Source organism: Oryctolagus cuniculus, chromosome 1 (assembly GCF_051225735.1).
Source record: "Oryctolagus cuniculus isolate XC-2025 breed Fujian yellow rabbit chromosome 1, ASM5122573v1, whole genome shotgun sequence".
In the NCBI taxonomy this organism is placed as follows: domain Eukaryota; kingdom Metazoa; phylum Chordata; class Mammalia; order Lagomorpha; family Leporidae; genus Oryctolagus; species Oryctolagus cuniculus.
The window spans coordinates 232,822,828-232,833,913 of record NC_142867.1 but is presented as its reverse complement, the minus strand read 5'-3'; the positions used below and the strand labels follow the sequence as shown (position 1 = coordinate 232,833,913).

Genomic DNA, 11,086 nt, shown 5'->3' with positions numbered 1-11,086 from the left:
GCGGCCGGTGCGGGCAGAGGTGGGCGGAGCCGGGGGCTCCAGGAGCGGGCAGGGGCAGGCAAGAGCCCTGACCCCTGGGAGCACGCGGGAGCGCGCGTGGCTACCCGCGCACGGCTTTGTCCTGGGGAACTCAGCACCCCCGAATTCCTCATCCCAGGGGCCCCTGGGCCCTCACGTGCTCTGGGGTCCCCAGCAGACACATGGGGCTCAGACTGGGGGGCCCGGGCCTCTCCCCTGGACCCTGGGCCTCTCCCCTGTGTGCCGGAGCCTGCCCCCCGCCCCAGGTGCCCGTGAGGGGCGGCACCAGCCAGGGTCTTGTTGCGGGGAGGAGCCTGGACCCTCCCTCAAAGAGGGGGCAGGGCACACGTTTCCGACTCCCAAGACAATGCCTGGTTGGGGTGGGGGGGCTGAGGGGTTTTTTTTCCTCCCGACGTCTGCACCGTCCGCATCAGCAGAGCGCCGGACCCGGGGCCTCAGGAGGCTGCCCTATCCCCATTTCTCAGATGAGGAAAATCAAGTCCGCAGCGTCCACCGCGGCAGGAAGGAGCAGCCGGCCCCGGACGGAGGGTGAGGACTCGGCCGGGCGCCCCTGACCGGCCCACTCAGAGGCCCGCGTGCGGCCAGAGGGGGCCGCAGCCACTCCCGGGGGGAGGAGCTGCGGGACGGTCAGCGGCCAGCCCCGCGCGCAGCTTCGACGGCGCCCAGCGGCCGCGCGCGGGATCGCGGGTGGAGCGGGGCCGGGCTGGGGGCGCGCGGGGGCGGGTCCGCGCCGGGACTCAGGGGGCGGGGCCCCCCGCGGGGTGGTGCGCGCGCACACACACGTGCGCGCTTCGGTCCTCCGACCGGCAGGGGGCGCTCGCGCCGCGCGAGCACGGGTCTCTGCGCGGCGCGGGCCGGAAGTGGGAGGCTCACTTCCGGCGCGGGGCCGCGGCTTGGGCGGCGGACGGGGTGGGAGCTGGGGCTGGAGCGGCCGAGCCCGCCGCGGGACCTGCAGCCGCCGCAGCGCGCCCGGGCTCCGCGTCGGCCTCGGCGGGGAGGCGCGGCCGCCGCCATGCCGTTCCTGCACGGGTTCCGCAGGATCATCTTCGAGTACCAGCCTCTGGTGGACGCGATCCTCGGCGCCCTGGGCATCCAGGACCCCGAGCGGCAGGAGCCCCTGGACGGGTAACTCGCCCCTGCGGGCTGGCGGGCGGGGGCTGCGTCGCGCGTGGTCGCTCGCCGCTTGGCGAGGCCGGGGCAGCCGTGTGCCCCGCTGTGCGCGTGGAGAGGCCGAGGCCAGCGCCCCGGGCCGCCCTTTGCGGGGCGCTCCTGGTCGGCGCTGGCAGCGGGTGGGGAGAGCCGGACAGCGCGGCGTCGGCCCGGGCCCCGCCCTGCGGTCTCCCCCGGGAACCAGTCGTGGTCACCGAGTTTGCGTCTTGTCCCGCGCACAGGGCAGGCCCCAGCCTGCTGGTGCCGATGCCGCGGGAGAGGCTGCTTAGGGTCGCGGTGTCCGAGGGAAGCGGTGCAGGCGCGGGGGGATTGTCAGCGGGGCTCAGCCACGGGGGTGCTCGGGGTCTTTGCAGAGACGGGTGAAGCTGCGGCGCGGTGCGGGATGCCCGTCGAGGGAGAGGGCAGGGCGGGCCCAGCCGCCGTGCGCGCGCCGCTCCGGATGGGCGCTCAGGGCGGGGCGGGTGCAGGATAAGCGGGAGCCCTGCCCTTGAGCCCGCGGGGGAGGGGAGCAGCCCTGGAGCGGGGGCGTCGCCAGGGCGGTGCTGGGGCCTGCAGGCTCCGCGTGCGCTCACCTGCCCCAGGGCGAGTCCCGCACTTGGACGGACGTGGGCCTCGCGGGAGGCCGCCCTGGGCAGGTCGCTCTGGCCGGAGCGGCGCCCAGGCGCTGCCCGCTGCGTCCCGCCCTCCATCCCTGGTCACTGCCCTCACCGGGGGCGCTGCACCTCCCAGGCTGTGAGCCGAGTGCATCGTTCCCGGCCCCCTCAGGTGCTTGGTGGCAGCGCAGAGGGGACAGGTGCACGGGGTTCCCTGCAGTGCTGGGAGCCGCCCCTGCCCGGGGCCGCCGCAGCGGGGCGCGGCTGCTGCCTCACAGGGTCCCCCCCGCCCCAGGCCCGGCTACGTGGCCAGCGAGGAGGGCCGGCTGCGCGTCCTCACAGAGCTGCTGGAGCGGAAGACCCACTCCCCGTTCTACCAGGAGGGCGTGAGCAACGCGCTGCTCAAGATGGCCGAGCTGGGGCTGACGCGGGCGGCCGATGTCCTGCTGCGGCACGGGGCCAACCTCAACTTCGAAGGTCAGCCGGGGCCCCTGGGGGCGGCGGGCGGCCATTCCCTGGGGAGCTCGCTGGTGGCCCTGAGCGGCGGGCAGAGCGTGCCGGCTGCTGACTCAGCAGAGCGGCCGGCCCTCAGCTCCCACGCGTGTGCAGACGCGGCAGCTGGCCCTGCGCCCGGAGCCAGCCAGCTCCTCCGAGCCGCGGTGCAGGGGCGGGGGCAGGGCCGGCAGAGGGGTTCTGATGCCCCAGATTTCAGCCCAGCCCGTCTCCCTCCCCCTCTGAGCCCCTGGCGCCCGAGGCTCGGGGGCCCAGGTTGTGCTGCTGCCAGGTCTCCAGGGGCGAGGCCCCAGCTGGCCCTGTTTCAGCAGGAGCTAAAGCCAAGGGGGTCAGGTGCTCTGTCCTGTCCCTCCGGCTCCGTCCTGACCCCCGTGGGGACGGGCAGCGCAGCCCTGGCCATGGCTCCTGCCTGGAGCAGACAGGAGAGCCGGGCCTGGGCGCTGAGCTGCCCCGGGCTGTGCCTGCAGACCCGGTGACCTACTACACGGCGCTGCACATCGCCGTGCTGCGGAACCAGCCCGACATGGTGGAGCTGCTGGTGCGCCACGGGGCCAACATCAATCGCAGGGACCGGGTACGCGCCGGGCCAGCCTGCTTCCCGGGGTGAGGGGCTGGGGGCCCCTGGCAGGCCTCCAGGCCAACCTGCCCCACGCTCTCGGTCCAGATCCATGAGAGCAGCCCCCTGGACCTGGCCAGCGAGGAGCCCGAGCGCCTGCCCTGCCTGCAGCGGCTCCTGGACCTCGGCGCAGACGTCAACGCGGCCGACAAGCACGGTGGGTGCCTCCCGCATGACGGCAGGCGGCCTGGGCCCCGGCCCCATCTGGTCACTGCACGGTGGGTGCACAGGTGGACTCTGCCAACTTCTGGCAGTCGAGGGGCTTTAGACAGGCCACGTGGTCGCCGTGCCCGTGCCAGCCCCACGGGCGCCATCGGGGCGAGCCGTGGCTTCCTGTCGGGACAGACCCAACCCAGGCCTCAGGGAGCATCTTGGGGCCAGAGGACCCCTTCCTCTCCCACCTGTGTGGGGGCAGGAGAGCCGGGAGCCACCCCTCACCCCGTCCCTGGTGCGCTCGGGCCCTGCACCTGTGGGGTGGTCCTGACCGGCTCCCTGGCCGCCCGCACCCCTTCCAGGGAAGACGGCTCTGCTCCACGCGCTGGCCAGCAGCGACGGGGTGCAGATCCACAACACGGAGAACATCCGGCTCTTACTGGAAGGAGGTGAGGCCCCGCCCCGCCCCGCCCGCGGCGCCCCGCCCCCGCCCCCGGGCCGCGCCCCCACCCTCTGTTGTCCGTCCAGGGGCGGACGTGACGGCCACCACCAAGGACGGGGACACGGTGTTCACCTGCATCATCTTCCTGCTGGAGGAGACCGTGTGCGGGGACATCGAGGAGTCGCCCATGATCCGCCGCTTCTGCTTCCAAGTCACGCAGCTGCTGCTGGCCCACGGCGCCGACCCCAGCCGCTGCCCCGCCCACGAGTCCCTCACCTACGTCTGCCTCAAGAGCTTCAAGCTGCACTTCCCCCTGCTGCGCTTCCTGCTGGAGTCGGGGGCTGCCTACAACTGCTCCCTGCACGGCGCCTCCTGCTGGTCCGGCTTCCACATCGTCTTCGAGAGGCTCTGCTCGCACCCGGACTGCCCCGAGGACAAGAGCCACGCGGACCTGCTGCGCAAGGCCGAGACCGTCCTGGACCTCATGGTGACCAACTCCCGCAAGCTCCAGCTGCCCGAGAACTTCGACATCCACCCGGAGGGCAGCCTGGCAGGCAGGGTCCAGGCCCTGCACGGCTCCCTGCGGCAGCTGGAGCGCTGCCCCCCGCCCCTCAAGCACCTGTGCCGCGTGTGCATCCGGCTGCACCTGCAGCCGTGGCCGGTGGACGCCAAGGTGCAGGCCCTGCCCCTCCCGGACCGGCTCAAGTGGTACCTCCTCAGCGAGCACGGCGCGGCCGAAGAGGACGTCTCGGCGTCCCCGACCGCGGAGCAGGGCCCCGGCGGCTTCGGGCCACTCGGGACAGCCGTGGGACGGGCACTCTGACCTGGTCCTTGCCGGCAGGGAGAGGTGTGCCTTCCCTCTCCCTCTGCAGCAGCCGCAGTAGAGACAGGGGTGGGGTGTCCACACCAGGGCACCGCAGGGACACGGTGACCTGTGCTGCGGGAAGGGCCCCGCCCTGCCCTCGCAGATCCCGTCTCCAGGCAGCCCGGTGAGCTGGGAAAGGCGCCCTGGCCACCGCGGGCTCGGGCTGGTGCTGGGCTGACCCTCGTGGCCTCATCTCTGGGCCGAGGTACCCGGCTGTGCTCCCGCGGCAGCTCCACTGGTGCCAGACCTGGTTGGGGACCACGCCGTCTGCTGAGAAGCGCCCACAAGCGCAGCATGGGGAGAGGCTCCCCAAGGGGGCCTGATGGAACAGGCGGGCCCACAAGTGGACGGTCCCATCCCGAGCCGGGTTCCTGCGGGCCACTTCCGAGTCACGTGGGTCACTGAAGTGTGTGAATCCTTCGGGAGTGGGCTGAAGTGACGATGCTTTATTTATATCATAAGATTAAACCAAGTCTCTTGGCCTTAAGGGTTCCTGTATAACATTTCTGGCCTTCCCCACGCAAGTTCAAGGTGAAAAATCCCACAGCAGCCAGTGGGGAGCGAGGGGGTGCTGCGTGTCCCCTAGAACGCCGCTCTACACCAGGGACTCCCAGTGCCGCCACGGCGGAGCCCCCACCACGGCCAGGAGGGAAGCCACACGCAGGCTGCGGAGACCCTGTCTGCAAACAGGACGTGGGACACACTTGCCCGTGAGGCACCCTCTGACGGGGCCACCCAGCCCGGTGCCCCACCCTCGAGGTGACCTCAACAACCAAGTGACAGTCATTCCCCTCTGCCTAAGGCACGACTTTGGTAGGGTCACCCGACTCCCACGCGGGAGCACTGGCCCCCGTGGGCCGCGCTGCCCGGCCCCCCAGCGCCTGTTGGAAGAAGAGCCTGCACCGTGCGGACACACACGCGTGTATTTGGCAGCCCGACGCCCGCCCTGGGCCGGCCCGGCGCCCTCATCTCAGGGCCAGGCTGTAGACGTGGTAGATCTCGTCAGGCAGGTTCTCCTGCCGCTCCTCGGCCAGGAGGCTGAGGCCCGCGCTGCGGATGAGCGCGCGCACCACGGCCAGCGCGCGGCACACGCTGCTGTCCACGTCGTCCAGGATCACGCCCTCCTGGGCCATGTTGTCCTTGATGACGATGATGCCGTTGGGGCGCAGGCCCCGCCTGCAGCGCCGCAGGAACTCGGCCAGGTGCTCGTCCGTCAGGTGTCCTGTGGGGCCGGAGGGCACGGTGAGCCCGGCGCCGGCTCCCACCCGGGGAGGAACCCGGCACAGGAGTCAGCCGGCCGGAAGCAGATCCTGGCCGCGGTCCCGCCAGCCCCAGGCAGCACGCCCGGTCTGAGTGTCAGACCCTCCCTCCCACCCCGTGTCCACGAGGCTTCCTGCGACCGCGGGGCAGGGCTCCAGGGTGGCCGGCTGCTGCCACAGGCGCCTGCCCTGGGGTCGGCAGCCGGGGCACGGCCCAGCTGCTGGGGAGGCGGGGGGCGGCACAGCCAAGCGCCGGGACCACTCAGCCACAGCCTAGCCCTTTCATCTCCATTTCACAAGCCCTTAGAAAACTCATGTTTCTGTCCCAATAGTTAAGCTGTTGGTCACTTAAACATTTCCCAACAACTGGCCTGGCCTGGCCTGGCCTGGCCCAGGTAAAGCCACTGCTTGCCACGCCAGCGTTCCCCAGTCTGAGCGCTGGTTCTAGTCCCGGCTGCTCCACTTCCCATCCAGCTCCCTGCTGGTGCACCTGGCAAAGCAGCAGAGGATGACCCAGTGCTTGGGCCCCTGTGCCCACGTGGGAGACCCGATGGAGCCCCTGGCTCCAGCCTGGCCCAGCCCCGGCCGGTGTGGCCATGTGGGCAGGGAGCCAGCAGACAGCTCTCCTTGCTTCTCTGTCCCTCTGCCTTTCAAATAAATCTTGAATTGTGTTCAACAAGAACTACCCGCAGTGGGCAGCGACAGGCATTCCGCAGGGCCCGGGCAGGGCCACAGGAGCAGGACCCAGCTCCCAAGGCCCGCGGGGAGCCTGAGCGGTGGGCGGGGCCTCACCTATCACCCACTGGATCCAGATGACATCGTAGGAGCCGGGCGCGGGGCTGAAGTCCTGCAGGCCGCAGCAGAAGTAGTTGCGCACCCTCTTGCCCTCCTCGCCCAGGTAGGTCTTGGCTTCAGCCAGGAAGCCCTCCGTCACGTCCACCATGTCCACCACTCGGAAGAGCGGCAGGAGCAGCCGCTTGGTGATCCTCCCGATGCCGGCGCCGCAGTCCAGCGCGTAGGATGTCCCCGTCTTGTTCGGGCCGTCCTGCAGAGCACAGCGGGCAGCCTCCTAGCAAGGGGCCTCCCTCGTGGGCTCGGCAGGGGCCACGGCTCACCTGTGGGGAGGGCGGGGGCTCCCTCCCACACCAGTGGGACAACTCGGTGCACTGGTCTCCTCACTCCTGGGACCCCAGCGAGGGGACAGAGGCTGGGAAGGGGGAGAGGGGAGGGGAGGGAGGGAAGGGGGAGAGGGGAGGGGGGAGGGAGGGCAGGGGGAGAGGGGAGGGGGGAGGGAGGGCAGGGGGAGAGGGGAGGGGAGGGGAGGGAGGGCAGGGCAAGCAGCAGCCTCCGGTGCTCCCCGAAGACCACAGAGGGAGGAGGGGCGGGCAGCACCGTGCAGCAGAGGACGGCCACCGCTCCACCTGGGAACCTGACGGCCAGCACCACAGGCGGCGCTGGCCACGGCCCTGTGGCGGAGGCGCCCAGAGGTGCCGGCGGCCCGCGCGGAGCCAGCACAGCTGCCTACCCTGAGGAACCGCTGCAGGAACTTGCGGGAGCTGGTGATGTCGATGCTGGAGATGTGGCCGTACCCGCCCAGCATGCCGTCCACCGTGGGCGGGACCTGCCTCCAGTACGTCTCGGCCCTGGAGTAGAACTGCTTCTCATCTTCGATCACTTCGCTCGTCATGCTGGCGCCAGCCCCGCCTCAGCGCCCCTCCTGAGGGGGGGGAGGGGTGAGCCGCCCCGCCAGGCGCCCCACACCGGCAGCGCAGGCTCCCTCCCGCGTATCAGAGCGAGGCCCAGTGTCCGGCCTCTGCCGCCATCCTCGGCGTGACCCCGACTCCGTGGCTTCTGGCCCCGGAGAGCAGAGAACCCGGGATTAAGGGAGAGGAGGAGGCCGGCGCCGCGGCTCACTAGGCTAATCCTCCGCCTAGCGGCGCCGGCACACCAGGTTCTAGTCCCGGTCGGGGCGCCGGATTCTGTCCCGGTCGCCCCTCTTCCAGGCCAGCCCTCTGCTGTGGCCAGGGAGTGCAGTGGAGGATGGCCCAGGTGCTTGGGCCCTGCACCCCATGGGAGACCAGGAAAAGCACCTGGCTCCTGGCTCCTGCCATCGGATCAGCGCGGTGCGCCGGCCGCGGCGGCCATTGGAGGGTGAACCAACGGCAAAGGAAGACCTTTCTCTCTGTCTCTCTCTCTCTCACTGTCCACTCTGCCTGTCAAAAAAAAAAAAAAAAAAAAAAGGGAGAGGAGGACGCGGCAGGAAGCTTCGGCCCGGCTGTGGACACTCCTGCTGACCCGGGAAGCCCTTGGCCCTCCCACCCCTCAGTCATGAGCGGGAGGCCAGGCAGAAAAGCAGCCACACCTGGGACCCACACAAGTGAGGTGCGGGAAGGGCGCCCCCTAGCGGTGGCTGGCCAGGCAGAGGGGCTGCAGCTCCCAGAGGACAGGGCGGGCGGAGCGCGCAGCCCAGTGCCAGCTGGAGCCAGCTTCCTAATGCACCCAGGAGACGGTGCGTGGGCCCTGGACCCACGTGGGAGACAGGGTGGAGCTGCTGGCTCAGACCTGGTTGCTAGTGTCATTTGGGGAGTGAACTAGCAGATAGAAGCTTTCTCTCTAACTCTGGCTTTCAAAAAAGAAAGAAAAAAAAAAATAGACCCCCCCCCCCCCCCGAGGACCACTGTGGGTCTAGTTTAGAATTTAGACTTTACCTTTAACGAGCAATGAACTTGGGGCTGGTGCTGTGGCGTTGCGGGTAAAGTCGCCACCTGCGGCACTAGCATCCCATATAGGCACTGGTTCAAGACCCGGCTGCTCCTCTTCTGATCCAGTTCTCTGCTATGGCCTGGGAAAGCAGTGGAAGATGGCCCAAGTCCTTGGGCCCCTGCACCTGTGTGGGAGACCCAGAAGAAGCTCCTGGTTCCCGGCTTCAGATCAGCCCAGTCTTGGCCGTTGTGGCCATTTGGGAAGTGAACCAGCGGATGGAAGACCTCTCTCTCTGTCTCTCCCTCTCTCGAGACAGATCTGTGCTTCTGCAGCCTGCAGGGGTGGACGCTGATGCGTGAGGGAGACCAGCCACGTGGCCAGGCAGGGGGCGACGGCAGGATGGCAGCTGGCCCCACCAGCCCCTCCCACCGGCCAGTGGGAAGACGGCGTCTTTCCCAGGACACTGGCAAGGTCAGGGCACCATTCTGGGTGCGGTGGTGGGCTCACGGGCCCCCTCTGCTTGCAGTCCGCACTAAGGAAGAAAATCGGAACCAACTGGAACCCACGGCAGGAAGACGAGGGTTCCCGGGGTTGGAGAGCCCAAGGACGGAGGGGCCCTTTCTGAACGGTGGGCGGGGGTGGGGGCACGGCAGCGGCAGAGGAGTGTGGCTGAGCCTACGGAGGACAAGACGGGCCAGAGGCTGGGCCCCCGCGCCCGGGTGCACAGCTGGCGGCACACGGAGACGGAGCACCTCAGCGCCTCCCCAGGCGCCGGCGGCCACGACACCCGTCACAGGGACAGGGCAGGCAGCGTGCGAGTGCTGCTGACACTGATGCCCCCCCCCCCCCCCCCCCGTGCAGCCAGCGCGCCCTGAGGCAGGGGGCGCGCCCACCCAGGTCCAGGGGCCTTGTACCCAGAGGGCAGCACCTGCAGCGAGTCCGCCACTCGCCGAGCGGCCGTTAAACGCGGGAGACCATGAGCTCCGCGCAGCTCTGGCCGCTCCCCACACCTAAGAAAATCCCCAGCACCCAGGACGGGGACGCCGAAGGCCCTCCCGACAGCGATTTTTTTGCTTTACCTAAAGCCTCACATGACGGGATGACTAGACGTACAGGAAATCCACTCACGCAGACGCTAGGAGTGCGCCAGGGCGGCCGCTCACACGCCTGCCCCGAGGGCTCGGGCGCAGGGTCTCTAACCCGCGCCCCAAGCCTGTGGGCTGGAGACGACCGCGGGCGGGGCCTGATCAGAGGCGGGCAGGGGCCCACCTGCCAGGGCCCCGCAGGGTGGGAGAGGCCAGGTCTGCCAGCCTCGCTCGGACCCCGGGCGTCACTCTCCCTCGGCTACATGGCTCCGGGAAGGCTGAAATGAGCACAGGGCCGGTGCTATGGCCTAGCGGGCAAAGCCGCCGCCTGCAGCGCCGGCATCCTGTATGGGCGCCGGTTCTGGTCCCGGCTGCTCCACTTCCCATCCAGCTCTCTGCTGTGGCCTGGGAAAGCAGAAGATGGCCCGAGTCCTTGGGCCCCTGCACCCGCGTGGGAGACCCTGAAGAAGCTCCTGGCTCCTGGCTTCGGATCGGCCCAGCTCCCGCCATTGCGGCCATCTGGGGAGTGAACCCGCGGACGGAAGATCTCTCTCTCTCTGTCCCTGTCTCTACCTCTCTCTCTCTCTGTCCCTGTCTCTACCTCTCTCTCTGACTTTCAAATAAATAAATTTTTAAAAAGTGAGCACGAAGAAGCTGAAAGGCCGAGGCCAAATTCCCCGCAGCTGAGATTCCCCGCAAACCGCGAGCGCCGGGCACCGCTAAGACGGCGTGGCCGGGGCGGCCTGGGGCCCCTCGCAGGGCCGGAGCGCCAGGGCAGCCCCCGAAGGGAGCCACGGGCGCCCAGGTCCCTCCCGGGGCTCGGCCCGCCCCCCTGGGTCATCATCCCACGCTCCCCACCCGCCGCCACTCCGCCACGCCCGGCCTGTGCGGACCGAGAGAAAGGGTCACACGGCCGCTGGGCAGCGCGGCCTGGGCTCCCGGACACGGCCGCCTCCCCGAAAGCACGCTGACCTTGGCCCCGGCCGGGCCCGGGGTCAAACACGACAGCAGCCGCGCTGCCCACGCCCACGCCGGGGAGCGGCCCTCCGGAGCCCCACTGCCCGGAGGGGCTCCGCCGCGGCCCCGGCCCCCTCTGCCCCGGCCCTGCCCAGGTCAGCCCCGCCGCCTCCCGGGGACGCGCACGTGGGGCCCGCGCCGGGGTCACGTGACGAGCCGGGCCTCGCCGCCCCGCACCGCACCGCGCTACTCACCCCGGGCGGGGGCTCCCGGGGCGCAGGAGGAGAGGGCGGGGACGAGGACAGGAGGGCGGCGGCGGCGAAGACCCCCTCCCCGACCCCACGGACCCGCCGCAGCTCCGGCACGCCACGACCAGCCGCAACGGCGGGCGGCGCGCGCTGCCTTTGTCCGCCGACGTCACTTCCGGGCGCGGGGCGGGGCCGCAGCTGGCTCCGCCCCGCGGCCGGCTCGCCCCGCCCCGCGGGCTCCGGGTGCGCTTCGGGCCGTGGGAGGCTCGCGCGGTGTGGCCGTCTTTCCGCGCCCGTCTGGACTTGTGAGGACGAGAATTCTGTGGGCTCTCCTTTGAGGAGAAAGGGAGAGAAGCCATTGTCTTCGGTGCAGCCCATCCCCACTGGCACCTTAAAGTGATATGCGATGAGAGAGAGAGAGAGAGAGAGAGAGAGAGAGAGAA

At 70.2% G+C, this 11,086-nt stretch overlaps 2 protein-coding genes across 7 annotated transcripts; one reads left to right on the top strand and one right to left on the bottom strand.

Moving 5' to 3' along the window:
• The first annotated feature begins 909 nt into the window (after nucleotides 1-909).
• ASB6 (ankyrin repeat and SOCS box containing 6) lies at nucleotides 910-4,878 on the top strand. 2 transcript variants are annotated; one of them, XM_070057902.2, is made up of 6 exons: nucleotides 910-1,164; nucleotides 2,098-2,279; nucleotides 2,783-2,889; nucleotides 2,980-3,088; nucleotides 3,447-3,533; nucleotides 3,613-4,878. In XM_070057902.2, exons 1-6 carry the CDS (start codon nucleotides 1,052-1,054, stop codon nucleotides 4,347-4,349), a joined length of 1,335 nt encoding a protein of 444 aa, XP_069914003.1. In that variant the 5' UTR covers nucleotides 910-1,051; the 3' UTR covers nucleotides 4,350-4,878. The 2 variants fall into 2 exon arrangements, with proteins under 2 accessions (XP_069914003.1, XP_069914010.1); XM_070057909.2 differs by having other exon boundaries at nucleotides 1,019-1,164; nucleotides 2,183-2,279.
• Nucleotides 4,879-5,296: 418 nt separating this feature from the next.
• Nucleotides 5,297-10,817, bottom strand: NTMT1 (N-terminal Xaa-Pro-Lys N-methyltransferase 1). 5 transcript variants are annotated; one of them, XM_089321208.1, is made up of 5 exons: nucleotides 10,650-10,817; nucleotides 8,359-8,537; nucleotides 7,176-7,367; nucleotides 6,443-6,695; nucleotides 5,297-5,613 (listed from the first exon to the last, which is right to left on the bottom strand). In XM_089321208.1, the coding sequence occupies exons 3-5, from the start codon at nucleotides 7,335-7,337 to the stop codon at nucleotides 5,357-5,359; spliced, it is 672 nt and encodes a 223-aa protein (XP_089177334.1). In that variant the 5' UTR covers nucleotides 7,338-7,367; nucleotides 8,359-8,537; nucleotides 10,650-10,817; the 3' UTR covers nucleotides 5,297-5,356. The 5 variants fall into 5 exon arrangements, with proteins under 5 accessions (XP_089177334.1, XP_069914018.1, XP_069914040.1 ...); XM_070057917.2 differs by having other exon boundaries at nucleotides 8,359-8,492; XM_070057939.2 differs by having other exon boundaries at nucleotides 8,359-8,492; nucleotides 10,743-10,817.
• Between the last annotated feature and the right edge of the window lie 269 nt (nucleotides 10,818-11,086).

Excerpts from the sequence above, each read along its gene's own strand:
- ASB6 (XM_070057902.2), top strand. The coding sequence starts at position 1,052 with ATGCCGTTCCTGCACGGGTTCCGCAGGATCATCTTCGAGTACCAGCCT. Across the intron at positions 3,089-3,446 it reads CAACGCGGCCGACAAGCACG|GGAAGACGGCTCTGCTCCAC; the intron begins GTGGGTGCCTCC and ends CACCCCTTCCAG. Across the intron at positions 3,534-3,612 it reads CCGGCTCTTACTGGAAGGAG|GGGCGGACGTGACGGCCACC; the intron begins GTGAGGCCCCGC and ends TTGTCCGTCCAG.
- NTMT1 (XM_089321208.1), bottom strand. The coding sequence starts at position 7,337 with ATGACGAGCGAAGTGATCGAAGATGAGAAGCAGTTCTACTCCAGGGCC. Across the intron at positions 6,696-7,175 it reads TCCTGCAGCGGTTCCTCAGG|GACGGCCCGAACAAGACGGG; the intron begins GTAGGCAGCTGT and ends TGTGCTCTGCAG. Across the intron at positions 5,614-6,442 it reads CTGGATCCAGTGGGTGATAG|GACACCTGACGGACGAGCAC; the intron begins GTGAGGCCCCGC and ends CCGGCCCCACAG.